General features: G+C 39.7%; 1 protein-coding gene across 2 annotated transcripts in view; it reads left to right on the top strand.

The window, feature by feature from the left end:
* Positions 1-12688, top strand: part of EPHA6 (EPH receptor A6) — a 515739-nt gene that overhangs the window by 83643 nt on the left and 419408 nt on the right. Inside the window, exon 3 of one of the 2 annotated variants that reach the window (XM_075169512.1) lies at positions 88-105. The exons of the other annotated variant lie outside the window; for it this stretch is intronic. Coding sequence (XP_075025613.1) covers positions 88-105 — 18 coding nt within the window. The remainder of the gene's footprint in view (positions 1-87; positions 106-12688) is intronic. 2 annotated transcript variants of the gene reach the window in all.

A 12688-nucleotide genomic window follows, 5' to 3' on the forward strand; every position in this document is an offset into this window, starting at 1 on the left:
TTGAGGGGACAGTGTCGGAAAGGTATTTTCATTATGATTTGCTGAAGTCTCATCATAATTTTTCGTGTTCTCCCTTTTTTGTATTAGATTCCTGGGAAGAAATATGTAAATGCAGAAGGGTCTCTGATGTTAGAAAAATCATTAAAGTACCTCAAATCACAAAATAATCACTTTTATGATATTTAACAGTAGAGATATGCCACAAACTTCACAACTCACGGGTGGTGGGGGTTGTCTAGGAATTTTTTACTGCCTGTGTCTCAGTAAAGTTCATGTGATTCCAAATAAAAGCCAGTTTTAAAACAAAGGAGTTTATGATAGTATCCTTCGACTCCTCGAGAGTCAGACAAGCTCCTGCTACATTGCTGCTTTGCAGATCCGTCTCTTTGTCATCGCACAGGGGTACCCATCCTCCTCTCCCCCCCCGCTGATGTACCAGCTCTCAGTTCAGCCTCTGAGGCACGTTCTAGTGCCCTGCAGTATGGACTTTAGGGAAGGAATACCTTGCTTTTAGCCGGTTAGCCACTTTTTCACCATGGATTCAAGTATTTCTCTTCAATGTCCAAGCTGAACAGCACAGCTACAACCTTTTTTTTAATAATGGACATAAACAAAAAACTGGAAGAATGCTTGCTGTATTTACACTGGATTAAGCCTGAATAGTGTCGCAGATAAACACCCTGCTAACTTGTGGTTGATGCTATCCTGAAATACACCTTTATAGGGATTTTCTCTTCCTGCATCAGTGGTATTTCCCAAGAAGTGCAATATCTCAGTGTGACATGCAAGCCTTTATAGCTTACTTTCTTTCCAGTATCCTTTAGGAGATGTAGTGAGAAGCAGTCCTTCCTCTTGAATTCATTCAGGAGAGACCACTCCTCAGTCTTAGCGCTCCCCTACCTACGTTAAGCAGCATAATTCTTCACACAGCGATGGCTGATCCCTTCCCACCTCCTTCCCACTCTGTACTCTCCCATCTTTTAGGATGAAGTGCCCTCATGACTGACCTTTTTGTTTTGTATCAATCTCTGTGTTATCAAATATACTTGATGAAAACATCTAATTAGCGTAAGTATACATCTTTTCACTGAGATCAGATATAGTGACAATCAACTACCTAAAGCAACAAGGTAGCTGGAGTTATGAATCCCTGAAATCTGTATCTTTTCCAAGGGTTATAAAGCGGTTTTAAGACACTGCTGTTTGAGGTAATCTGTTTCTTTGAGGAAGCATGCTGTTTCAGGTAATAAAGCAAAACCTTTCTTCATATTCTATCATGGTGAATATGGACAGAGTCCTAGTTACAGAAATTCCAGTGTTCCCTTAGGCAAACAGAAACACAGTGATAAAATACACGTTTTCCACTCCCTAACCTCTGTTGTTATCCTACCAACATTCACGTGAGGTACAAGTAAAGGGAAAATGTGCATTAACGTGCATTACAGTGTTGATTTATAGTGGCTTATAGTTCTCCTTCTGTAAACTGTCATATTGCTTGATGCAAAATGGATGCAGGTTTTTTTTCTTTTCTTTTTCAAATTCTGTATCTTACATGGAACCTACTGTACATATTTTTAACTCAGAAAATATCTTTTTGAAGTCCTGACTGTATTTCTCTTTAATCTCTTTTAATATTACTTTGTCTGATTTTTCTATTTAAAATGTAAGTCAAAGTGATGCAGTCTACATATTCTGTAGCTTTATGTGCTTCCAGCCCATTCTCTTACAGCTGTCTTTTCTGCTATGTTGATGAAGATTTTTTTTCTTTACCTGTCCAAATTTCTGCTCTTTTTAATCCTTGGATTAAATCTTTTTAATCCTTGGAGTATCTGGTTCACTCTTTTTTATCATAAAAAATACTGTTCTTACCATAATGCTAACATGTACAGTAGGATTGCTTTAAGTGGTTTTCCCTTGCTGGATATAGATCTTATTTGCTTATACTCTCTATTTTCTGTTTTTTAACTAGTTCTGTTCAATATTTCTGTTCCAACTTGGTTGCCTGCTGCTTTAGCCTAAGTAATCCATCACACAGGACTTTTAATAAAATTTTTCTACAAATGAGGTAAACTGTGTTCTGTATAGAGCCATTACATATTTTGATGGTGATCCCTTCAGTGGTAGAGGATAAATACTTTTGATGACTATATCTGTCTGCATTATCTAGATTTCAAACTGGGGCTGCTGTAGTTTCCATGATATTTTTCCTTTTTCCACAAAGAAAATGTAGCTTATAATTTTTTTCATACCATCTGTACAAATCTTTCCTTCTGGTTTAGTAGCCAGGCTAAATGTACAGAGTGGCTTAACTTTTTTATTCTTATTAGATATCTAAAATGTAACTGCCTTAAATAAAAAATTATTTTCATTGTACAATCTTTCTACTTAAATCAGTAGCTTTGCTTCAGTAACCTTGAACTTAGCTTGAGTAGTTATCACTGCCAATGGGCAATGTACTGCCATTATTAAGTGAAAAAGTCATTTCTTTAATAGGAAATGGTTCAGCACAAATACCCAATGGGTTGAGCTCTATAGCTCTGCAGTTAAAAGTTACTCTGTTGAAAATGTGACGTGCCTCTGAGCACCAAAGCTTTGGTGATCTTTTGCTGCTTCCTGTAATGAGGAATTCTGCCACTCGAGTTCGTGCAGCCCTTCCACTGAAACTAAACATTAAAGGTAAATGTAGATAAATGTATATAAGATTCTACACATTTAATTCACTAAAACCTTGAGTCACCACACTTATTAACACCTCAGTTGATGTTTGTTTTGGTTAATGTAGAGCTGTGAAATATAGGCTGAAGATGCAAATTTGTTACAGAGAAGATAATGTGGGGATAGTTTATTAAACAGTCAGAGTAGATTTGCTATCAATAGGCACACTTAACTCAAAGTGGAAGTTGTTCTAGCAAGAGGTGCTGTTCCACTAGCGAAGTACAAGATCCAGACTTACATTAACACCAAGCTGGAGGGAAATTAATGGAATAACAACCCTGTCAATAGACTGAATTGCAGTAGACTGACGTGGCACAGTTTCATTTGTGTTAAGAAAATATCAGGAATGAGTATGTGGTCAAAAGAGCAGCTGGCCATGCAGAAACTACTCATTTGGAGTCTGCCTGGGGGAGTTCTCAGTGGGAAAATCTGAGAGGCAAAAACAATTTAATAACTATCTTCCTCCCTTATAAAAAAATACTGTATTTAAGTTTGGGTAACTGTGCACGTATTATGTGCGTTACCTTCCATGACATTTTTAACAGATGAACTGTCTTAGAATATGAGTAGTGGGAGGATTTAAAGAGCCAAGAATGTGTGCAAGCACATGGGTTGCCTAAATTCAGATGTGAGAGCAGCCTGGGCATGTTCACCTAAAAGGAGCTTTTATCAGGTTTGAAGCAACCAGCACTGCCAAATTTGCTGAAATGGAAAGCAATTAGAATGGACTGTGATGTCTCTGCAAAAAGACAGAAAAAGAAATGGCTAGATGTAGGGTCCAAGGAAATAACTGTTTCTTTACTGGAAGAGGTTTGATTTTGGGGGGGGGGGGAATGTCTGCATTCGACACTAAGAAGCTACAGTTGCTTTTAAACATATTCTTCCTTAACTGTGACTTTTTTGATTATACTTCCTTTGTGAATGACTAAGAGAATAAGGAAGTTTCTCAATGAAAAGTGAAACTGAAGACACAAAGTGGCCTAACATAAATGTTAACAATAGTTGTAATCAAGATAAGAGAACATAGTCTGGCTAGTGCCTTTTCTCAAAGCAAATCAGATAACTATTTAAATCCAGCTAAGAACTGTCTAAATCAACAAATGAATGAAAGAAATGAGTATTTACATAAGTGCAAAATCTGTTTTATTGTCCACTTCTAAGCGATGCAGATATCTGGGAGTAGGCTTGTCTTCAGTACCTTGTGTTGGAAATTTTTTCTTGGTTTCTTGGAGAAGAGAGCTCTGTCAGTATGATCGATTTTTTAATGCTTTGTGAAGTAGTTTGTTCTCCTGCTCCTTTCTCTTTGGATTGCCCTTGAATTTAAGGTTGTTAAAATAAATGTCTGGGTTTTGCCAACGTCTTTGGCTGAACAAGTAGGGAATGTTCTGTCCATCTTAATAAACAAAGGACACGTTGGGTTTGTAACAAACAGGCAAATTGCCAGTGTCTGGAAGTTACTCATGTTAGTTTGTGTGTACCTCCTCAATTGTCCCCTTTTATTAGGTTAGCCGATTAGGCTCTGTGAAAAATTTCCGTAGGTGAAATTACTTATTTGTGAAAACGATGTCAAATGGATTGTTTGGGCAGATACATTAGTGATTTAAAAATAAAATGTAGCCATCAGCATAATCAGTTTGGAATAGAAGGTGCAGCAAAGATGTCTCTCTTTCCTCCTCCCACATTTACCTTGTTTGACTTGCTAATTTAATCACTAGCGCTGAAGCTAAGGCTCAAATTGTCAGTGGAAGAGGTGAGTGTCTCCCACTGATTTGTTAGTTAAAATTCCTGTCTGATTCGAAAGTAAATTATGAAGGAAAAAAAAAAAAAAACAACAGAAATGGCTGGGGGCACTTGGTAAAGCCATTTTCCAGTGGGGCAGGGAGGGTGTTACACTAATCAGGTGTATAGATTTAATGAAGAGCTGCTGCAGTAAGAGTCCCTGTAAGAAAGTTCCTGTTTTCACTGGCTAAAGAGGGGTGTTTTACCACTAGTCCATGCACGGCTTTATAACATGCACAATTATCTCAAGATAAAAACACATGCCAGTTTTATTACTGTGGCATCCTTCGCACTTGCCTTATGGTTGAAAGTCTTTGATTTGAGTGGCAGTAAAATTGATTTGTCTTGTATTCCCTACATGTTTACTCTAGGAAAAAAAGATTTTGAAGTGAAAACAAGGCTTTGGATGACTGTAGGCAACAGACACTGTTGAACAGCACTGCCTGAACTGAGATATCCACATTAAATATTTTCTTACTTATTCTGTTGCCAATTCAGAGATGAAAAACATACATCACTTGGCTGGAGTTATTTGGTAATAAACATAATAAAGCTGTGAAGTAGTTCTGAATTCAGAACATGGACCTGCATTAATTTTGTTATTCATCAGTGTAGGAAGGAGTATTGCAATCACCGGCATTGACTGTACTTATAAATATGATTTTTGTTAGTAAAGGGAGGTACATATATGTTGGGAAGTGAATTACTTTCATGTAGAGAAATCATATTTTGCCTTAGATAAGATAACTGATAACCCACAATCCTCCTTTACTGTTCATAAGTGCAAAGCTTATTGTTAGTCACGGAATTATTATATGTTTAGAACTTCTATTTGATTCTAGTATTTTCTCAGGACTCAGAGAGATGTCATTTGTTAAACTTATTGGTCAGTATTTCTGATAAAGGCAGATATGCAAAGTATATTAAAGTCTTAAGGAGCTGGTATGGAAAGAGAAGCCTGTGAACTTTCAACTTTGTTCATTCCAAGTCTTCTCAAAATACTCTTTTTTGGGAATCTCTCTAGACTTTTCTTTTTCAGAATTGAAATATGAAAACTATATACTTTTGAAACATTTGATAGCCTATGCTGACCCTGTATCTAAAGCCTGCATACTATGCAAGCTCAGTGAACTTCCATATACTTGATACAAACCTAATTTCTTAGTGCTTTTTTTCAAGGGTTAACAGATACGCAATCAAACTTACTAATGTATAATTTAGACCAGTTAGCATACTGTATGTGTGAAATAATAAATGGACTTTTATTATTCATACTGTGAATGATATACATTTCCCTGGTGCTCATCCTGTCACTAATTCTAAAATTTCATGCTAGGAAATGAATTTTAATTGTACAATAACTCTTAAGATGGCAGTCGTGTTACTAGTATCCTCGGTTTTGCCTTCTCTCCTCTCTTCCCTCTCTCTTAAAAAAAAAAATGAAGGGAAAATTATATAAGACAATATAGTTTATATAAAAATTTATATGGTGTTTATGCGCAACTTGCTAGTTCATTTCTCTGCTTATTTATTCCATCTATTAATCTTATTAATAAAAATTTAAATAATACATCTTTCTGATCAGCTTTGCTAACATGCTTGGCTTCATTATTTCACTATTACTCCTGCTAATTTTTATTTCAAATCATTATCTAAACTGTTTAACAGGGTGAATCTTGTCCTAGTAGCTAAATGGTATTCTTTAGGTAAGCAAGCTTTAAATGTAAAAACAAAACCAAATAATGTTCTTCGATTTCCAGAGGAAACATCTCAAATTAACCACAAAGCAGGGTCTTTATTTCCCTCCAGCACACATTCAGCAATTACACGGTACCATCCGGTTGTACCTCGGCTGCATTGCAAACTGGATTTCTTTGAGATTTCGCCAGATCAATACGCTTCAGTTTTCCGTGTGAATCTATAATTTGGTGGTTGCCAGACTGATTTGCCTTCTGGTCAGCATGCAGCTTGGTAGAGGAACCAAGGGAGAGAGGCCTCAGCCCGGTACTGCAGGGACCTGGGGAGCGCAGAGTTGTCGTGGGAGAGGGCGTCTAAGCGCTTTCATTTAACAAATGCTATAGAATCATAGAATCATAGAATCATTAAGGTTGGAAAAGACCTCTAAGATCATCAAGTCCAACCGTCAACCCGACACCACCATGCCCACTAAACGGTGGCCCTGTGGTTCACGAGTGGCCCTACAGACTTCCATTCTGGGAATCACTGCTTCAAAGGCAAATTGCTGCCACATTATTTGTTATCAGTGTTTGTAGAACAAGCTCTACTAGCAATGCCTTGAGCTGTCAGGCCCATTAATGCCCTGGTAGCGCCATGATTGCTCTCTGTTGCATCAAAAGCTTTGCCTTTCTCGCCTTTGCTAATGAAGTGTCTATTTTTTGTCCTGCTGCTCTCTCTCCGACTGTGTTTCTTCTTGCTTTCTCAGAAAGAAAGCAGGAGTTGCCTACCAACTTCAAGAACATCCTTCACATGAAGCTCCGATGTGATCGCTTTAACCTGTGCCACGGATTCTTACTGTCTTATGAAACGTTTTTCATTCCTGTGAGAAAATCTAACACAAAGTTGGCCAAAGGGTCCCCAAAAATGTAATAACCAAACAAACCAGAATGAAGCGCCATGTAACCCTGATTTTTTCAGTAGCCCAGAATCAGTACAATTTATTCATATTACTCTATCCTGATAGAGTAATACTATCCTTTAAGGCTTCCCAGAGCAGGGAGAAAGGAGCAATCTTCTAATTCTCAATGTATACCTCTTGCAGCACAACAGTGGGATAAGCTGATAAGAGATTTGTTTGCAAAACTTCTTGATTCTATTTTTTCACATTTACTAGCTGTCTTCATTTTGCTTTCAGCTTTCTTCACTCTGCTGCTTCATGCAGCAATATTCACTTGACTTAATTTGGACAGATATAATCTGGATACTACTGGCAGTAAACCCTGAAAATTCCTTATTTTCTGATACAATGTTGCAAATACGGCAGTTCTGACTACCTTACTCCCTAAGCACCTACACGAGCTTTGCTTTCTGTCACAAGTCAAATGTGTGTTTTTCCTGTCTGACCAGCTTGGTCTTCTTACGCTTGCTCATATATTTTCCAAAACTTGGAAAATTTCTCTCCTTGTCTTGTGTTTGAGTCTCATTGTTTGGAGAGTGGCTTGTTACCATGAGACTTTATTTTGTATTTTCTGATTGCATTTGTTGTAGTGATTTTCAGGGGAAGTATCTGCCCACTCTATAAGTGTATTAAAAGCTTACTACTTGAGACAAGCTTTTCCAGAGCTGTGGGTTTATGAACTTAGAATCATAGAATCATACAGGTTGGAAAAGACCTCTAAGATCATCATGTCCAACCGTCAACCCAACACACCATGTCCACTAAACCATGTCCCTAAGGGCCTCATCTACACGTCTTTTAAATACCTCCAGGGATGGTGACTCCACCACTTCCCTGGGCAGCCTGTTCCAAGGCCTGACCACTCTTTCAGTAAAGAAATTTCTCCTAATGTTCAATCTAAACCTCCCTTAGTGCAACTTGAGGCCATTTCCTCTCGTCCTATCGCTAGTTACTTGGCAGAAGAGACCAACACCCACCTCGCTACAACCTCCTTTCAGGTAGTTGTGGAGCGCGATGAGGTCTCCCCTCAGCCTCCTCTTCTCCAGGCTAAACAACCCCAGTTCCCTCAGCCGCTCCTCATAAGGCTTGTGCTCCAGGCCCTTCACCAGCTTCATTGCCCTCCTCTGGACACGCTCCAGCACCTCCATGTCCTTCTTGTAGTGAGGGGCCCAAAACTGAACACAGTATTCGAGGTGCGGCCTCACCAGTGCCGAGTACAGGGGCACGATCACTTCCCTATTCCTGCTGGCCACACTATTTCTGATACAGGCCAGGATGCCGTTGGCCTTCTTGGCCACCTGGGCACACTGCTGGCTCATGTTCAGCCGGCTGTCAATCAGCACCCCCAGGTCCTTTTCCTCTGGGCAGCTTTCCAGCCACTCTTCCCCAAGCCTGTAGCGTTGCCTGGGGTTGTTGTGGCTGAAGTGCAGGACCCGGCACTTGGCCTTGTTGAACCTCATACAGTTGGCCTCGGCCCATCGATCCAGCCTGTCCAGGTCCCTCTGCAGAGCCTTCCTACCCTCGAGCAGATCAACACTCCCGCCCAACTTGGTGTCATCTGCAAACTTACTGAGGGAGCACTCGATCCCCTCGTCCAGATCATTGATAAAGATATTGAACAGGACCGGCCCCAGTACTGAGCCCTGGGGAACACCGCTCGTGACCGGCCGCCAACTGGATTTAACTCCGTTGACCACAACTCCATGGGCCCGGCCGTCCAGCCAGTTTTTTACCCAGCGAAGAGTGCACCTGTCTAGGCTGTGAGCCGCCAGCTTCTCTAGGAGAATGCTGTGGGAGACAGTGTCAAAGGCCTTACTGAAGTCCAGGTAGACCCCATCCACTGCCTTTCCCTCATCCACGAGGCGGGTCACCTGGTCATAGAAGGAGATCAGGTTGGTCAAGCAAGACCTGCCTTCCATGAACCCGTGCTGGCTGGGCCTGATCCCCTGGTTGTCCCGGACATGGCTCGTGAGCACCCTCAAAACCAACCGCTCCATGATCTTCCCTGGCACCGAGGTCAGGCTGACTGGTCTGTAGTTCCCCGGATCCTCCTTCCGGCCCTTCTTATAGATCGGCGTCACATTGGCGAGCCTCCAGTCGTCTGGGAATAATAGTTGTTTAATAATATGTAGAATAATGTTTAATAATATGTAGAATAATAGTTGTTTCCCATTCTTAGATTGCATTATTTGGCCAATCCTGTAGCTCATGAGAGACCTATTATCCAGCGTGGTCTTGCTAAAAATTAGTCTTCAAAGCTTGGTTGATGAAAAAAACTGTACTGATTTTGTCAGGATTTCGACAAACTCACATGTGTCATAATCTGTCATAAATATTGGTGACTGCCTAATCAGATTCTTGTTGTATTTCCCCGAAGAAAAACATTTTACATACAGTTTTCTTTTTGGAGAAAATTGGTCAGACAGATAACTCAATGCTCTTTCAAAGGGAACTTTGTCACCAATTCTGTTGGAAAATGAATCAGAAATATCATTTACTCCCTCAAATTGATGGGATTGTAAGAATGCAACTTTCCATTTCTGACTTTCAATATTGATTGCACACAACAGATTTCTAAAAGTACTTATTCATTTCTGCTTTTGGAGAGTGAATCAGAGAGCTAATGCAAATTCTATTTACTTTTTCCCTTCTAAACATTTTAGTTTTAATCTTGTATGTTTTCAGAGATTGCTGCTTAATGTTCTTTTAGTATTTTGACAACTTGCTATTCCTTTCGTTGTGAGCACCCTGACCCCTATTTTGTCTGAGTACAGGTGGACTCATCGGAGATGGCTACCATGTATTTCTTGGCCCTTTTGTCTTTCAGAAGGCAAAGGCAATGCCAGCTCTGCTGTTGCAGAAAACTAGCAAATAGCTTTACTACAAGAAGTGCAAGGAATTGCCTGATATTTTCACCTTTCAACCTTTGGAGGCTGTGAGCATGTATTTTCTTCAGTACAGCATCATCCAGCTGGTAATCCATGGCTTCTTAATACTGAATTGGGGGGAAGGGGTTTCTCTTTCATTACTTTCTGCTTGTTTTAGCTTTAGTACCATGCCAATTGTACTACTGGGAGGAGACAAACAAAAGCACATAGAAAGATAAGGAACTAATTTCCCGTGTCAAAAGAATGAAAGTCTCAAGGAGCTGCAATTCCTACGCGCCTTCTGAAAACTGAGGGTTGCAGCGAGGCGAGAAAGGCAAGTTTTTAGTGGCAGGGGTACAGCTGCAGTGTAACTCCCCAGTTAGCAGGTCTGGTTTGCTGCCCCAGCTACAGCTGGGGGCTGGCCAAGCAGGAGCATTGGTTGCAGCTGGCCATGCTGGAGGGACAGAAATGAAGGAACAAAGGTGAGTAAAGATGTATGATGAATACAGGGAGAAGTTTTTTGATGTAATGAGGGGTGGACTGAGAACATAATTTTATAAAAAAACAAGGCTGAACTTTTATTCTTGAAGAAGAATTTCTTCAATCTAGGTAAGTTCAATGAGCGTTGTAAAGAGAGTGTTGTGTTTGTAGGTATTTTTCTCATAGGTATGGCTCTGTGCTTTGACTTTTTTGAATAAGTGAGTAAGTAGCTTTTTCCCCCCCCCTCTTTTTTCCAAGATGTTTATATGAATTTTAATTTCAGTTTAGCTACATGACCTATTGTGAGTCGCTTGGATGTTTTGCTGTTAAAGTCTAGCTGAAGGTCAGCTTCCTTCAGAATTTATGGTCAGTTTTTTATGTACTGTCAAGATATAGTAACGCCTACTATAAATCCTTCTTGTCCTACTGTTGATGTTTTTATTAAGACTGTAGTAGTGCCTATACACTGCAGTTCGGTAGATAACAGAGTCTGGATCCATCTTGAATAAACCCCTAGTGAGGTTTAGCTTTTGCTTCAAAGACTTTATAATCTAGTTCTGGCATAATACTAGCGCCCTGCCTTCACAGAGGAATTTTTTTCTCAGTCGCTTAATAACTGGGAGCTAACCTTTTTTTGATGTGAAACGCTGAATTCTTGAAGCAATTGCTTTGACTAGTAGTCTGTGTGAAGTTCAGGTGGGAGTAGTTGATCTATGTTGTGTGAACACAAGAGGCAACACCTCTGCTTCTGAAGTTCCTGAAATGATGTTAATATCACTCTTTAATTGGTGCCCTCTGACAATTTTGCCTGTGTAACTTGCTTTTCCTAGGTAGGCTCTTTCCCTTAACTATTGTCAAAAGTCTTTTAACTGGAGTAAAAACTTCAGCAAAATCATTCTAGCTCTCTTTATGCTATTTATATTGCCCCTGCTCTCTTCAGTAGAGATAGCTATGTTCAGTTCCTGCAGCTCTGTACTCCACCTTATCCTACCTTTTGATTTTGTAAATGAAGGAAGCTTTGTTGCTGCTGCTTAAGCCATGCTGCATTACCAGTTCTTCCTGCATTTTGAAGTGTATGGGTGCAACTTATGAACTCCTCTTCTTTCTGCCCAATAACACTGGTAGAGTTTAATATAGAAAAATAGCTTTGTAAAAGCACCTATGTACATCTCTCTCGCCCCTCAAAAAATTTCCTTCAGATGCCCACTTCTGTATTGTGAATGACTACTTTATAACAATCCATTATTAAAATATCCTTTTTAAAGGGTTAACTGAGGTAAGGTGTTTGCCTTTTTGGAGGGAAGGGGTAGAAATACTAAATTTTTGTGTGTGGAACACTTGAAATGGAGGCGTGTTGTCAGAGCACTTGCAGGTGTTGGATTCCCGTGAAGACTCACCTGAAGCGGCTGTTCGGAGCAGGAGAGGTTCATTGCACTGAGAATTTTTCCTGGGAAGTTATGCTATGATGTGTAGGCAAGAGAGCAACTGTAGGGCGGCCTTTCTTTTAATACAGTTACAATAACTGCGCTGCAAGTTTTCATGGATGCATGACTGTGTTCTGTTAATGTGAAAATGCACCCTGCAAGTGTTCATTTATGTATTTATGTAAACGGACCCCACAGGGGGCAATGTAGCCTGGCAGAGATGGAGGAAGACCAGGTCTCTGCCTTCTCCAATCTCTGCTTTTACTCTAGGGGTCTCTGTGTCTCTATTCTTTAATCTACAACACAAGGCTGAGGTGCTTGTTGGTAATAGACGGCATACTGCATTCGCATACCAGGAGGAATGCTAAGATAAATCTTTCATACCAGAATGCAAAATAAATTCTCGCATTTTTAATTATTTATTTATGAAGTGAAGCATTAGTGAAATTGGCTTCATCAGAACATTTCATTTGGGTTCTTTTTTTTTCTGAAAACTTTCTGAACTTTAGAATATTTGCAAAATTTTAACATGCCAGAATAGTAAATGTTTTCTTTTTTAAATCCCATAACAAGCTGTCTTCTCACTATCCTTAAGAAGCCCAGATTGGGAAATCGGGAAAATCAGTCCTGTTTTGTGAACAGTTTGTTTCAACATGCTGATCCTTTGTGAAAAAGTAATGAATTGCTAAAGCAATGGTAACTGCTGAGTGTTTTCCCTTTTTGCAAAGACCTTTGAGATCTACTGATTAAAAAGTTCTGACAGAGGTGATGATATAGTTATTTGTCAT

Source organism: Calonectris borealis, chromosome 1, assembly GCF_964195595.1.
Source record: "Calonectris borealis chromosome 1, bCalBor7.hap1.2, whole genome shotgun sequence".
Taxonomy (NCBI): domain Eukaryota; kingdom Metazoa; phylum Chordata; class Aves; order Procellariiformes; family Procellariidae; genus Calonectris; species Calonectris borealis.